The sequence below is a fragment of the Elgaria multicarinata genome, chromosome 4 (assembly GCF_023053635.1).
Source record: "Elgaria multicarinata webbii isolate HBS135686 ecotype San Diego chromosome 4, rElgMul1.1.pri, whole genome shotgun sequence".
Taxonomy (NCBI): domain Eukaryota; kingdom Metazoa; phylum Chordata; class Lepidosauria; order Squamata; family Anguidae; genus Elgaria; species Elgaria multicarinata.
Genome location: NC_086174.1, coordinates 5,307,361 through 5,323,187, shown reverse-complemented (window position 1 = coordinate 5,323,187; position 15,827 = coordinate 5,307,361). Strand labels below are relative to the sequence as shown.

Here is a 15,827-nt window from a genome sequence, read left to right as displayed (position 1 = left end):
GCTAAACATGCCCAGTTCTTTCAGTCTCTCTTCATAGGGCTTTGTTTCCAGACCCCTGATCATTCTGGTTGCCCTCCTCTGAACACACTGCAGCTGGTCTGCGTCCTTCTTGAATTGTGGAGCCCAGAACTGGACGCAATACTCTAGATGAGGCCTAACCAGGGCCGAATAGAGAGGAACCAGTACCTCACGCCATTTGGAAGCTATACTTCTATTAATGCAGCCCAAAATAGCATTTGCCTTTCTTGCAGCCCTATCGCACTGTTGGCTCATATTCAGTTTGTGATCTACAACAATTCCAAGACCCTTCTCGTTTGTAGTATTGCTGAGCCAAGTATCCCCCATCTTGTAACTGTGCCTTTGGTTTCTATTTCCTAGATGTAGAACTTGGCATTTATCCCTATTAAATGCCCACAACCTCCCTCGTTAACTGGTTCCATTGTCGTACTGCTCTAACAGTCAGGAAGTTTTTCCTGATGTCCAGCTGGAATCTGGCTTCCTTTAACTTGAGCCCGTTATTCCGTGTCCTGCACTCTGGGAGGATCGAGACGAGATCCTGTCCCTCCTCCATGTGACAACCTTTGAAGTATTTGAAGAGTGCTCTCATGTCTCCCCTCCATCTTCTCTTCTCCAGGCTAAACATGCCCAGTTCTTTCAGTCTCTCCTCACAGGGCTTTGTTTCCAGACCCCTGACCATCCTGGTTGCCCTCCTCTGAACACGCTCCAGCTTCTTCACATCCTTCTTGATATGTGGTGCCATGTAACCAATCCTCTCTCGACGACACTGTTTGTGTAGCCAGCTGTTCGCTTTCACTCTTCTTCTCCTCCTGACCTTCAACAGGAAGGAGTGCTGAAAACACCACTCACGCCCACAGTTCCTTCACCTTCCTACCAAGAGCCTTGGCCATGGTGGCTGGGAATTCTGGGAGTTTTAGTCCGGCACACCTTGGAGAAGGCTGCTGTAGGCCCCGCGCATGCGAAGCACTGCACAAAGCGCCGTCCGCCTGGCTGCGTGTTCTTCAAGGGTGTCCCAAGCCACTGCTCCCTGCGGGCAGGTTTAATTATGAGTCCCGCTGCCCTCTCCCCAGCCCTCGCGTTGACCATTGTGCCTGCTTAGAATGACAAATGAGCTGACCAGGGCTGCACAAAGACGAGGTCTGGGGTCAGGGGTGGACACTTTGTCATGTAAGGAGAACGGAGCTCTTTTCTGCATTTGGATTCACTTGTTTTAAGTCCAACCGGGGGCATTGAAATTCACCCGGCTTACCATTATTCACCTTTTAACTCCTCTTGATGAGGTTAAGAGCCTCCTGCCATTAGATGTAATTGCTCATTTGTTATAGCTTGGCAAAAGTGCTGGCATTTCTGAAAGACTGAACCCAGGCCCTGCACTGGGCTTACGGGGGATACAGCACAGAGCGAGGGGAAGGTAATACGCCCTGTTTGGGGAACCTGCTACCTCTCACTGTGTGGGATCCCCTAAACACCCTTCTAACTACGTAGGGGAACAGCACTTACGTCTGCTTATGACATCATTCCGACCCCTGCTTTCCTCTCAGACCTATTTGCATGTGCAACAACCAACTCCCCAACTAAGGAAGGAACAGGGGCAAAGACTGCCATACTTTAGCAGCTCCGGGAGCAAAGAATATTTGCGTGGGCACATGCAGAGGTGAAGAACATGCTGCACAGCGTCTGGATTGAAACACAACAGGCTGAAAGCGCAGTGCTTGCGGAAGAAGAGACGGGGGACGAGGGAGGCCCCTGGGTATAAAGGAAAAAGAGGTGGAAGAAGAAGGAGTTGGCAAGCAGCAGGTCTAGCTTCAGGGTTTTTTGTTAGCCCTGAGCAAGTTCCGCAATGGGCCCGCTCAGATCTCTGGCTAGCGATGGGCCCCGTGCTGATCATTTCACCCCAGCGGTTGCCTGACTTTGCCCACCACTGACACCACACCTGGGAAGGAACCTGGAAGTTGGCACTAGCCTGGTCACTTAGCGAGAGCCCGACTCTATGTCTGCATCTCTTCCCACAGCACTTGCTTCCAAATTACTTTGCAATCCTCTCTTTGAATCATTGGAGGTAAAAACCCAGGATGTGGTGCTGTGTCCTCCATTCATGTGAAGAACATAAGAACATCAGAAGGGCCCTGATGCTGGATCAGACCAAGGTTCCACCTAGTCCAGCACTCTGTTCCCACAGGAGCCAACCGGCCATCGGCCACGGACCAACAAGGCAGGACATGGTGCAACAGCACCCTCCCACCCATGTTCCCGAGCAACTGGTGCACCCAGGCTTGCTGCCTTGAATACTGGAGATCGCACACAACCATCAGGGCTAGTAGCCATGGATAGCCTTTGCCTCCAGGAATTTATCCAACCCGCTTTTAAAGCCATCCAGATTGGTGGCCATCACGACTTCTTGTGGTAGTGAGTTCCATCATTTAACTACACGCTGTGTGAAGAAGCCCTTCCTTTTATTTGTCCTGGATCTCCCACCCATCAGCTTCATGGGATGACCCCATTGGGTTCTAGTATTATGAGAGAGGGAGAAAAATGACTCCCTCTCCACTTTCTCCGTACCAGGCATAATTTTGTACACCTCCATCATGTCTCCCCTTAGCCTCCTTTTTTCCAAGCTAAACAACCTCAGTTGATGTAACCTTCCCTCCTAGGGGAGATGCTCCAGCCCCTTCATCATTTTAGTTGCCCTTTTCTGTACTTTTCCCCGCTCTGTAATATCCTTTTTTAGGTGTGGTGACCAGAACTGCACACCGTATTCCAAGTGTGGTCGCACCATAGATTTGTATAAGGGCGGTATGATACCGGCCATTTTATTCTCAATTCCTTTTCTTATCATTCCTAACATGGAGTTTGCCTTCTTTACAGCAGATGCACCCTGGGTGGACATTTTCATGGAGCTGTCCACCACAACCCCAAGATCTCTTTCTTCTTCGATCAACGCCAGCTGAGATCCCATTACGTTATACTTAAAGTTGGGGTTTTTTGCCCCAACATGCATCACTTTACACTTGCCTCCATTGGACGTTTGGACGCCCACTCTCCCAGCTTGAAGAGATCCCTTTGGAGCTCTTCACAATCCCTTTGTGTTTTAACAACCTTAAATAATTTGGTGTTGTCGACAAACTTGGCAGCTTCACTGCTCACTCCTAATTCCAGATCCTTTATGAACAAGTTGAAAAGAACTGGTCCCGTTACTTATCCCTGTGGGACCCCACTATTTACTTCCCTCCATCAGGAGAATTGACCATTTATTCCTACTCTCTGCTTTCTGTTTTTTAACCAGTTTCCTTGGATTTTGTCCTCGTCTGTTGCTTCTGCTTAAATGTCTTCTTTCTCCTCTTCCTATTTCACAGGAGCTGAAAGATTGTTCCGGCCGTGCCTTTGTGGATTCCGTTCCTGAGTTTTGCCTGCCAGAGGTGAGTCTTCTTGGGGGGGGGGGCTTGAAGCCCCAAATTGCTGGCTTTCATTAGCAAATGGTGGAAGTTTTTGGAACCGCAGCGTGATCCCGGAGGGTCTCACCCCTACCGCCTGCTGCTCCTGTGTTCATTTCCACACAGCTTGCCGTCGGAGGACTCCCGGCCCATCCGCCTCGCTCGAGAGAATATTTACGTCTCACAGGAGGATACGATGGGCTCTTATGGAAATCACACTGCCGCCAGACGACTTTCCGACCCATTTCTCAAACCACTTACAGCTCCTGTTTCGATTTCAGAGGAAGTAGAACTTCGAGGAGAGACATTCTCTTGAAGTGTTTCATTTCAAGCCTCGTGTGTGTGTGTGCGTGTGTGTGTGTGTGTGTGTGTGAGAGAGAGAGAGAGAGAGAGAGCAGGACACGGAATAACAGGCTCAAGTTAAAGGAAGCCCGATTCCAGCTGGACATCAGGAAAAACTTCCTGACTGTTAGAGCAGTACAACAATGGAACCAGTTACCAAGGGAGGTTGTGGGCTCTCCCACACTAGAGGCCTTCAAGAGGCAGCTGGACAACCATCTGTCAGGGATGCTGTAGGGTGGATTCCTGCATTGAGCAGGGGTTGGAATCGATGGCCTTGTAGGCCCCTTCCAACTCTACTATTCTATGATTCTATGACCTCACGCCCCCACTCTGGCCCATCTGAAAAACCCAGCCAGGTCAGAAATTGGTTACTGGGGGACATGAATGTTTTTGAGCCATTTCTTTGCCGTTACCTCCAAATCAATGGTCTGACCCTCGTGAGCAGATAGTTTTCCACTTGATGACTATTGAATCCCATTAGCTACTCCATAATAACTGAGTTAGAGGTTAGGTTTCTGGTAAGTTTTCCAAATTGACATCACCAGTGTTACAGCCTTACCAGTAAATATTTCTAATTGCAGTTCCTATCATGGGATGCCAAAAAAGAAAAAGAAAAAGAAATCCTTTTCAACCTGGCAGGCTCCACGGACCTCTTCCCACATCCAGAAAATGTTCTGAAGATGCCACATTTAGTTCCAGTGCTGAATCACAACACGTTTTGGACCCAGCTAATATAGCCCCTGGTCTAGTCCTTCCTGCTCCCCCCCCCCCTTTATAAGTGGTTCCTATAAACTAGGGGTGCAGAACGAATTTCATGAATTGCCCATTATTATTATTATTATTATTATTATTATTATTATTATTATTATTATTATCTGGCTGGGAGCGATCCGCCAGCTTAAAAGTCTTTCTGAATTTAAAAAAGCTATAAAGACGGATCTCTTCTGGCAGGCCTACCCAGTCAGATTTTAAAATGTCTTAAAAGATTTTAAGATTTTAATAATGTATTGGTTTTATGTTTTTAATCAGTTTTATGTGTTTTATATTTTTGTATAAATACAAAATTTATAGAAGAGGGAGAGGTGGGTAAGAAATTATTATTATTATTATTATTATTATTATTATTATTATTATTATTATTATTATTTGTCCTGACTTTTGCCCAATGCTGGGCCTCAAGGCGGCTTTACAAAGTTAAAACATATACAAGTAAATGCTAAAAGTAAAAATATACAAAGGTTAAAAATACAATTAAATAAGTTTCAATATTAAAACATTTCCACATTTAAAATACATATTAAATTTTAAAAGTCTAAAAGCATAGATGGAGGTCGACATTATGCCACAAAGGCCTGCAGGAATAAGGATGTTTTTGCCTGCCACCGAAAACACATCAAGAAGGGAGCCAGTATTTTAACACCTAATTTGACTTAAATTTAAACTTTGCTGTTTTAATTCCGTATTTTAACCTGTACCAATTTCTGCTGTGTGGTTTTAATCCTGGTTTTGCTTTTTATATTGTATTTGTGCTTTTAGATTGTTGGTTGTGTTTTACTATGCTCTTCATGGTTTTAATTTTTGTGAACCGCCCAGAGAGCTTCAGCTATTGGGCGGTATAAAAGTGTAATAAATAAACAAATAAATGTGTTTTTGCACTTTAAGGTTTTCTTGCTGTAAGCCGCTCAGAGGTCACTGTGATCAGGCAGCATACAAATACTGTGAATAAATAGGATCAAACGCCGTGAGACCTGTTGTGGTTTAGACACGGAGATGGGAAAATGCGAGTGAGAAGTCCTAATAACAGGAAGGCCATTTCCGTCAATGTTTAAAACTTTCCGTTAGTTGTTTTTTTTTTTAAGTAATCTAGATGTTTTGAGAGAGAGAGAGAGAGAAAGGGAAGAGGTTTTAAGAATCTGTTTTTCTGAACGGTGCCTAATGTTCTTCACCCTCATTTTCAGATGGAATTGATAGACTTGGCTATGGTGGACGTGATTCTAATCTCCAATTACCACTGCATGATGGCCTTGCCATACATCACGGAACACACTGGATTCACCGGAACGGTCTACGCCACGGAGCCGACGGTTCAAATTGGCAGGTAAGAAAAATCCACTTAGCGTCGTTTAATCTAACGACCTTTCATCCGCCGCTGAAGGAAGGCGCGCGGGGAGAGGAAGGGGAGGTGTAAGAGAACAGCACGGGAGGAAGAACGTTGCTCCTAATGTTCTTGAGAGGCTTTTAAGACGAGGGTTGAGCAAGCCGAGCGATTCTCCCCAGCTCTACGCGGTTGCGTGTCTTTAACTCCGTGCTTCCCAAATGTGAACCTACCCTGACTTGCACACTTGACTAGGGTGACCCTATGGAAAGGAGGACGGGGCTCCTGTATCTTTAACAATTGCATAGAAAAGGGAATTTTGATTGACAGCACCTCTTCCCTCACTCCTCCCAAAGGTATCCCATCAGCCATTGCTGCTAAAAAAAAAACCAATCCCAATAGCTCTCCTAGAGTGGCACTCACTCCTTTCGCCGCTCTTGCCAGAGAACTCTGTAGCCAATGGGAAAAGTCCACTCAATGCAATGGAAAACTCCACGGAGCCCGCCAGACAGCACAAAACACAACAGTTGTACAGGAACTCTCCTCTGCACAGTGTGGATGTTCAGCATAGAGTGTTTTCCAAAAAATCCACTCCACCATTGTGTGGAGTTTTTCCACCAGACAACACATTTCTCAAAGGTGGTGTGAAAACCACTTTGGAGAAACGTGTTGTCTGAACTGAGCCATTGAGTTCAATGAGACGCACTCCCAGGTTGGATTTCAGCCTTAAACGTGCTTCACGCCATTGGAATTCATGGGATTAAATTAGGGTGACCCTATGAAAAGGAGGACAGGGCTCCTGTATCTTTAACAGTTGCATAGAAAAGGGAATTTCAGCAGGTGTCATTTGTATATAAATGTACAAATGTATATAATAAATAAATAAATAAATAAATAAGGAGAACCTGGTGAAATTCCCTCTTCATCACAGCAGTTAAAGCTGCAGGAGCTATACTAGAATGACCAGATTTAAAAGAGGGCAGGGCACCTGCAGCTTTAAGTGTTGTGATGAAGAGGGAATTTCACCAGGCTCCCCATATATACAAAGGACACCTGCTGAAATTCCTTTTTCAAAACAACTGTTAAAGATACAGGAGCCCTGTCCTCCTTTTCATATGGTCACCCTACACTTGACAAACTCATGTGAGTGGTGAAGCGTTGGAGGAAGGTCCTCGCGGAAGACTGTGACGTCCTTCTGGGACACGTGAGGCACAGACAGGGAGCCTCGGACGGTACGTTAGTTTTGCAAGTTGCTGAACGCACAAATTACTACATTGAGTGGGAAGTCAGGGATTCTACCACTTTGGGGCTGTATTATTATTATTATTAATTGCCGCCTTTTGCTCAGTGCTGGGCCTCAAGGCAGCATTACAAAATTTAAAACATATACATTTAAAACCTATAAATAGAGGTTTACAAAAGTTAAAACTATATTAAACATATTCCATTATTATTATTATTATTATTATTATTATTATTATTATTATTATTATTTATATCCCACCTTTTTCCCAGGGCTGGGACTCAAGGCGGTTCACAAAATTAAAACATGTACAATTAAATCATATAAATATAAATTTACAAAATTTAGAATAGAATTAAACCTACAGTAAAAATTTTAAAAATGTTATTTTTTAAAAAAAATCTAACAGGTTAAAACCGGGGGGTGTCCACTACATTAACACAGGCCCAGTATAGTTCCAAAAGCCTGCTGAAACAAAAAAGTTTTTGCCTGCCTCCGAAACTGTAGCACAGAGGGATCCAGCCTAGCCTCCCTGGGAAGGGGGTTCCAGAGCCTTGGAGCAGCCACCAAGAAGGCCCTCTTCTGCGTACCCATCAGGCAGGCAGGCCTCAGATGTTGGTGGGACTGAGAGAAAGGCCTCCCCAGAAGATCTCAGAGCATGGGCAGGCTCGTATTAAAACATTTAAACATTTAAAGTGATGCTTTTAAAAGTCCTTGGCAGAGACAGAGGTCCAGATCATTCACCAAAGGCCTGCCAGAACAAAAAAGTCTTTGCCTGCTTCCTAAAGCACACCAGGGAGGGAACCAGTCTAGTTTCCCTGGGAAGAAAGTTCCAGAGTCCCGGAGCAGCCACCGAGAAGGCCCTCTCCCGCATTCCTACCAGACGTGCCTGTGATGGTGGTGGGACTGAGAGAAGGGCTTCCCCTGAAGATCTCAAAGCACGGGCAGGCTCATAAGGGAGAATACGGCCTTTCAGATAACCTAGACCCGAGCCGTAGAGGGCTTTATAGGTCATAACCAGCACTTTGAATTGTACCCGGAAACAAACAGGAAGCCAGTGGAGCTGTTTTAACAGGGGAGTTGTATGCTTCCTGTAACCCACCCAGTATTACTTCAAGCTGGGTTTGCAGGGTTTGAATCACTGGAGGGGCCTTTAGGCAATCTTATCCACCCCCTGTTCCATATATAAAGCACAGAACATCCCCTGTAGACCTCTAGCAAGGAGGTCATCTAGGTAACTTATTCCATTACTGGTTCCTCTCTATTTGGCCCTGGTTAGGCCTCATCTAGAGTATTGTGTCCAGTTCTGGGCTCCACAATTCAAGAAAGACGCAGAGAAGCTGGAGCGTGTTCAGAGGAGGGCAACCAGGATGATCAGGGGTCTGGAAACAAAGCCCTATGAAGAGAGACTGAAAGAACTGGGCCTGTTTAGCCTGGAGAAGAGAAGATAGAGGGGAGACATGATAGCACTCTTCAAATACTTAAAAGGTTGTCACACAGAGGAGGGCCAGGATCTCTTCTCGATCCTCCCAGAGTGCAGGACACAGAATGACGGGCTCAAGTTAAAGGAAGCTAGATTCCAGCTGGACATCAGGAAAAACTTCCTGACTGTTAGAACAGTACGACAATGGAGCCAAAGACCTAGGGAGGTTGTGGGCTCTCCCACACTCGAGGCCTTCAAGAGGCAGCTGGACAAGCCTCTGTCAGGGATGCTTTAGGGTGGATTCCTGCATTGAGCAGGGGGTTGGACTCGATGGCCTTGTAGGCCCCTTCCAACTCTGCTATTCTACGATTCTATGATTCTACTGAACTGGTTTTACTATTACAGCATTTCTGCTTATTTTCAAACAAAATCTGCCCTCCTGTAACTTAAGCCCATTTCATCTAGTCCCACCTTCTGGGATCGCATTTGCCTTTCTCGCAGCCGCGTCACGCTGCTGACTCACATTCAGCTTGTGATCCACTGGGGGAATTATTCTCGTCTTGGGGAAAACGCCCTTGCTGCTTGAAGGAAACTCGCATGTCAGGGAAGAGGGGTTCAGCACAGCCTTCTCCCTGGGGGATGCTTATTCTAGTGTGTGACTACAATCAGCTATGTTTCCTCTTGCGTTTGAAATCTGAGGTTTCTGATAATGTTACTCCTGATTGCAGGCTTCTTATGGAAGAGCTGGTGAACTTCATTGAGCGGGTTCCAAAGGCTCAGTCTGCCTCCTTGTGGAAGAATAAAGAAGCACAAAGGTTAGGATCCTCTGTCCTCTCCCCGAAAAGGGTTAGCTCCCTTTGTAGGATTTCTTTGAGGGGGCACGTCCACCTTTACAGTGTATTTTCCTACCCAGTTCCTCAGCCATCAGGTTCTCAGATGACATCAAGTGAGATTCTCCGGGGAGGGAGTTCCAAAGACAGCAACCAAAAAGGCCCTGTCTCCTGCCGTCACTGGCACCAATCTCAGGGGGACTCACAGGATGACCTGACATTCCATTCCAGGTAGTTGTCCCAGCCGGATGAGATTCCAATCCAAGCCAGGGGATGGAGGCGTTCTAGGCAAGAGTTCAGGTTCTGGGAAGGCAGAACAAAGCAAGGCAAAGTTCAGTTTCCAGCTGGGCAAAGCAAGGTTCGGTTTTTACTAGGACCAAGCAAAGCAAGGCAAAGTCCAGGTAGCGCCCTGGACAGCTGCATGTGCAGCTCAGAATGGGGTTTGTGGGTTCTCCATCTCTGGAGCATAGGCGTGCACAAGGGGTGTTCAGGGTTAGGGTTAGGATCCCGGCTGGGTCTTAATTAGGAAGCTGGTTAAGATTTTGCTTTATAGAAAGGCATTAGCTGCAGACGGTGTCTAAAGGGCTTTTAGCTATGTGCTGTTTTGCTGGGTTGCTTTATTGCATTTATTACATTTTTTAATTGTGTTTTGTAAGCAGTTTTGAGAGATTTTTGGCAGTGAACGTAGGGTAGAAAATTTAAGATAAGCAAAACAAGTAAATTTTTTAAACGTTACCAGCCTTCCAGTGAAGCCACATCTATGTAATTTTGGGCACAGTCCTATGGTCACTAGATACTGACTAGAGGGCCATACTGTGGTTTGGTTACTGGGAACCGAGGTCCCTGTCCCCTCGTAGCTGGCGCAGTACGACAATGGAACCAATGACCTAGGGAGGTGGTGGGCTCTCCCACACTAGAGGCGTTCAAGAGGCAGCTGGACAACCACCTGTCAGGTACATAGGCGTGCACAAGGGGTGTGCGGGGTGTGCCCAGGCACACTCTACTGTCGAAAGCAATAATGTCTCTCTGCCAGAAGCCATGTTTCAATGACGCCAGGAAGAGGGCCCCCAAAGGTTAATATCGCCTCGTAAGACCCTCCTCTAACCAGTGTCACCACAAAGCCCCCCACCCCCAATTCTGGGGCTTCAGGAGTGTGTCCTCATTCCAACCCCTGCTCACCTGCAATGGCCCATTCCTGGTCAGGCAAGCCGAACACAGAGTGTCTACAGGGTTTAATAAATTAATAAAAGTAATGTCCTTTATGATTGAGTATTCAATAAATGTTTGCCTTTAATAGATAAATAAATAAATAAATAAATAAATAAATAAAATTACGTGGATGCACATTCTAATGAAATGTGCTGTGCACGCCTATGCTCTGGAGGTTTTTAAGAAGAGGCTGGACAGCCACCTCTCATGGATGGTTTAATTGGTTTTCCTGAACGTTGCAGTGGGTTGGACTAGATCAGCCTTCCTCAACCTGGGGCGCTCCAGATGTGTTGGACTACAACTCCCAGAATGCCCCAGCCAGCTGGCTGGGGCATTCTGGGAGATGCAGTCCAACACATCTGGAGCGTCCCAGGTTGAGGAAGGCTGGACTTGATGATCCTTGTGGTCGCTTCCGACTCCACATTTACATGATTCCATGATTCCTGGAGGACCCAGCAAAGTCCAGGTTCCAGGTAGCACCTTGGACAGCTCCATGTGGAACTCAGGATAGAAGTTATTGCTTCAGCAAAAGGCAGCCCCAGACTGAAAGCTAAGGAGGGCTTCGGCTCAGTCTGGGTAGCTCATTGAATCATAGAATAGTAGCATTGGAAGGGGCCTCTAAGGCCATGGAGTCCAACCCCCTGCTCAATGCAGGAATCCACCCGAAAGCATTCCTGATAGGTAGATGTCCAGCTGCCTCTTGAATGCCTTTTGCCGTACTTTGCTTGGTCCTCCAGGAATCATGGAATCACATAAATGTGGAGTTGGAAGGGGCCACAAGGATCATCTTCACTAGGAAAACCGTCTTCCAGTTGGAGGGGCCTTGCCTGCTTCAGGAGCCGTTGACCTCAGCAGCACAGGGGCCTCTACTGGGGCTTCCAGGCCAGAGTCCTCAGAAAACAGCAGTGCAATGTCCTGAGGCCAGGAGGTGGTAGGAAGAAGGGCTCCCAGAGATCATAGAATCATAGAATAGCAGAGTTGGAAGGGGCCTACAAGGCCATCGAGTCCAACCCCCTGCTCAATGCAGGAATCCACCCTAAAGCATCCTTGACAGAGGGTTGTCCAGCTGCCTCTTGAAGGCCTCGAGTGTGGGAGAGCCCACAACCTCCCTAGGGAACTGGTTCCATTGTCGTACTGCTCTAACAGTCAGGAGTTTTGCCCTGATGTCCAGCCGGAATCTAGCTTCCTGTAATTTGAGCCCATTATTCTATGTCCTGCACTCTGCAATGATCGAGAAGAGATCATAGAATCATAGAATCATAGAATAGCAGAGTTGGAAGGGGCCTACAAGGCCATCGAGTCCAACCCCCTGCTCAATGCAGGAATCTACCCTCAAGCATCCCTGACAGAGGGTTGTCCAGCTGCCTCTTGAAGGCCTCGAGTGTGGGAGAGCCCACAACCTCACCAGGCAACTGATTCCATTGTACTGCTCTAACAGTCAGGAAGTTTTTCCTCCCCCACTGGTACAGGCTGGCTGGTGTCTGGCGCTGCCTCCTCTATTTCCAAATCTGATTCTGATTGATTACTTGAAACACCTTCTCCCAAAACAGGGGCAGTAGGGTTAGACATGACATTAGGTCTCCCACGTATGGCGAACTGCGGTCAACCTCTTTCCTGGAGGTGAGGATGCTTAAAAAAAGAGCAATGGGAAATGAAGCACCCTGTGCCTGAAGACAACACCAACATTGGTTCTGCTTTTATTTTTAGTTAACCGTCGTGGTTGTCACGGCCTGACAATGACGCTTGTGCACTCTCTCGCTCTCTCCCTCCTCCCTGTGTCGTATGACAGCCTAAAGCGTTGCTTCGTTGCATTATCATTTTCAGCTCAGTTGCTTCCGCCCTAAATAGTTTTCATGCAACCAAATTGTTATCTTTATTATATAGAGCACTGGAGCATTTTAAACCAACGCTTTGCAGGGAATATACTAAGTGCTTCCTCAGAGCCGCTTACGTTTTACCCCATTACCTAGGGCGCTCTGAGCTAATTGCCGGCGACGTCTAACCCCGTTGAGTTGTTGCTGCTGCTGCTGTTGGCATTTTGGGGGTTCCTTTTTTTTTTTACTCAAATGGAGTCTTGATGGTTTATATAACGTTTACATCCTTCACTCCCCTACTTTAAACGGTGACACAATCTGAATGACTGCTCCAGACCGAGGTTGGTTCTTTGGGGAGTAAGACAGAGGTAGGGTTGCCATTTTCTGAATCCACAAAACTGGGACAATTTTTTTTTTGTGGAGGGGGGAGGGCGGGTGCTAGGATTTTTTTAAAAAAACTGAACAATATGTAAAGATCTAGGGAAAGAAAGAAACCTCTCTAACCTTTAGTTATCTAACACTGCAGTCCTATGTGTGTCTACTCAGAAACAAATCCTATTAAGTTAAATAGGACTTATTCCCAGGTAAGTATGCATAGGATTTGCAGCCTAACGTACTTAAGCACCTACAAATAAATAATATTTATTTATTTATTTATTTATTTATTTATTACATTTCTATACCGCCCAATAGCCGAAGCTCTCTGGGCGGTTCACAAAAATTAAAATCATAGTAAGACAACCAACAGGTTAAAAGCACAAATACACAATACAATATAAAAAGCACAACCAGAATAAAAACCACGCAGCAAAATTGATATAAAGTTAAAATACAGAGTTAAAACAGTAAAATTTAAATTTGAGTTGAAATTAAGTGTTAAAATACTGGGAGAATAAAAAGGTCTTCAGCTGGCGACGAAAGGAGTACAGTGTAGGCACCAGGTGGACCTCTCTGGGGAGCAAAGAACAGTTTAAGCAAACAAACAGAAAAAAAATGACACTAAATTACATTTCTCCACTAGTTTTCAAAAGCTAGAAGAGACTTCAGTATGGAGACTTACACTCCACTGAGCAGGCTCAAGGCACCATTTCGGAGGTTAGAATTTCTCTGGCCGGCTGGAACAGGAATCCGGGATTCTTGACTGACTGGCCGGGACATTTTGGAAATGCTTGGAAACCGTGACATTCCCGGTTTTCCGGGACGTATGACAACCCTAGACAGAGGTTGTGCGCTGGCATCTGGCCACAGAGACGAGGCCAAGGAGAGGCAATGCGGTGTGAGCCCATCACAAAAGAAGACTGTGTTCGGGCGTAACGGCGGCTTTCACCAGCAGTTTGTGGGTTAATTAATTGCGGGGATGTCTGCCACTTCCTGTTTCCAGCAACAACCTTTCAATGCTGCATTCGAGAGTTTTTATTTATTTATTTATTTATTTATTTATTACATTTTTATACCGCCCAATAGCCGAAGCTCTCTGGGCGGTTCACAAAAATTAAAACCATCATAAAACAACCAACAAGTTAAAAATACAAATACAAAATACAATATAAAAAGCACAACCAGGATAAAACCACGCAGCAAAATTGATATAAGGTTAAAATACAGAGTTAAAACAGTATAATTTAAATTTAAGTTAAAATTAAGTGTTAAAATACTGAGTGAATAAAAAGGTCTTCAGCTGGCAACGAAAGGAGTACAGTGTAGGCGCCAGGCGGACCTCTCTGGGGAGCTCATTCCACAACCGGGGTGCCACAGCGGAGAAAGCCCTCCTCCTAGTAGCCACCTGCCTCACTTCCTTTGGCAGGGGCTCACGGAGAAGGGCCCCTATAGATGATCTTAAGGTCCGGGTAGGTACATATGGGAGGAGGCGTTCCTTCAAATAACCTGGCCCCAAACCGTTTAGGGCTTTAAATGTCAATACCAGCACTTTGAATCGGGCCCGGACCTGGACTGGCAGCCAATGAAGTTGTAAAAGGACTGGCGTAATGTGATCTCGCCAGCAAGTCCCTGTTAGTAAACGGGCTGCCCTGTTTTGTACCAGCTGAAGCTTCCGGACCGTTTTCAAAGGCAGCCCCACGTATAACGCATTGCAGTAATCCAAACGAGAGGTTATCAGAGCATGGATAACTGTAGCTAGGCTATCACTGTCCAGATAAGGGCGCAGTTGGTATATCAGCCTAAGCTGATAAAAGGTGCTCTTACTGTGACGTCCAAACCCGGGAACTTGGGGTCGTTCATGGGTTAAAGAACCCCAAGTTAACCCAAGAACAAGCCATGGCTTAACTCAGGGGTTATTTAACCCACGAACAACTCCAAGTTCCCAGTTTTGGACATCATGGTAACAACCCTGATATGCAGCATTGATAAGTTTTTGTTGGAAACAGGAAACGTCTCTCAAGGCTGTTGCAAATCACCCTACCCTCCTTACTGATCTCCCGGATTGGGTGTCATCATAAAGACGCATTTATTTTCAGATTGCTAAATTGAGAAGGTGTGTTCAGGAAGCAGCTGCTAACCTTCCTATGAAAAGGGTACGCTTTATTTTACATTAAAAATAACAATAATGAGCCATAGGTCCAATAGCCTGGCATTAAGCAAACCGCACTGATAGAGTCTGGTGGGGACATGGCCATAATGCCTGCAGAGGGAAGGAACAACCTCCCACCACACATGCGCAATCCAGAAAACTAGTGGGGCAGAGGCCACACTGCAAGACAGAGGGCTCATCCACACCAAGCAGGATATTCCACTATGAAAGCGGTATGTAAGAGGCAGGTGCCACACTACTGCTTTCTAGTGGTATGGAAGTGCACTGACAACTGTTGGGGCCCATGGACACAGACCAGATACCGCTTTCATAATGTTATATCCTGCTGGGTGAAGATGTTTCCTGGGCCCCCTACAGTTGTCAGTGCTCTTCAGTACCACTATAAAGCAGTAGTGTAGATCAGTGGTTCCCAAACTTTTTCAGGTCACCGCCCCCTTGGTTCCACAAACTCATGCCCAGTGCCCCCCCTACCCTACCCTATAAAAATCATTATTCAGAATAGCGGCTTTCAACAACCCACTAAGGAAAATAATAACAATAAAATGCAAAATAGTAACTATTAATTTAATATTTATTCAAAATCCAAAGCACCCGCCACAGGCATGCCGAGGGAGGGAGGGAAAAGAGAGCAAATGCCTCTGTTTTGCAGCCGGCGTGGCAGGGCACACCAAGCAGGGTATGTCTCTTCATTACGGTTTTGGTGCTTTTGAAACATTTCAATTCACCGTTAAAAGGACTCTTCTTAAACAGTATTAATACATGAGTGTATTCTTTCCCTCTATGGCTTGGGACCAAACTACCTTCTCCCATAAAAATGTCCCTGGGTTTTAAGACCTTCTGGAGAGGCGCTTCTCGGAAAAGACCACCTCGAGCG

General features: G+C 46.0%; 1 protein-coding gene across 1 annotated transcript in view; it reads left to right on the top strand.

Moving 5' to 3' along the window:
* INTS9 (integrator complex subunit 9) overlaps positions 1 to 15,827 on the top strand; it is a 104,125-nt gene that overhangs the window by 25,165 nt on the left and 63,133 nt on the right. The window contains exons 4-6 of the mRNA XM_063123736.1: positions 3,372 to 3,434; positions 5,750 to 5,889; positions 9,281 to 9,367. Of these exons, the coding sequence (XP_062979806.1) occupies positions 3,372 to 3,434; positions 5,750 to 5,889; positions 9,281 to 9,367 (290 nt within the window). The remainder of the gene's footprint in view (positions 1 to 3,371; positions 3,435 to 5,749; positions 5,890 to 9,280; positions 9,368 to 15,827) is intronic.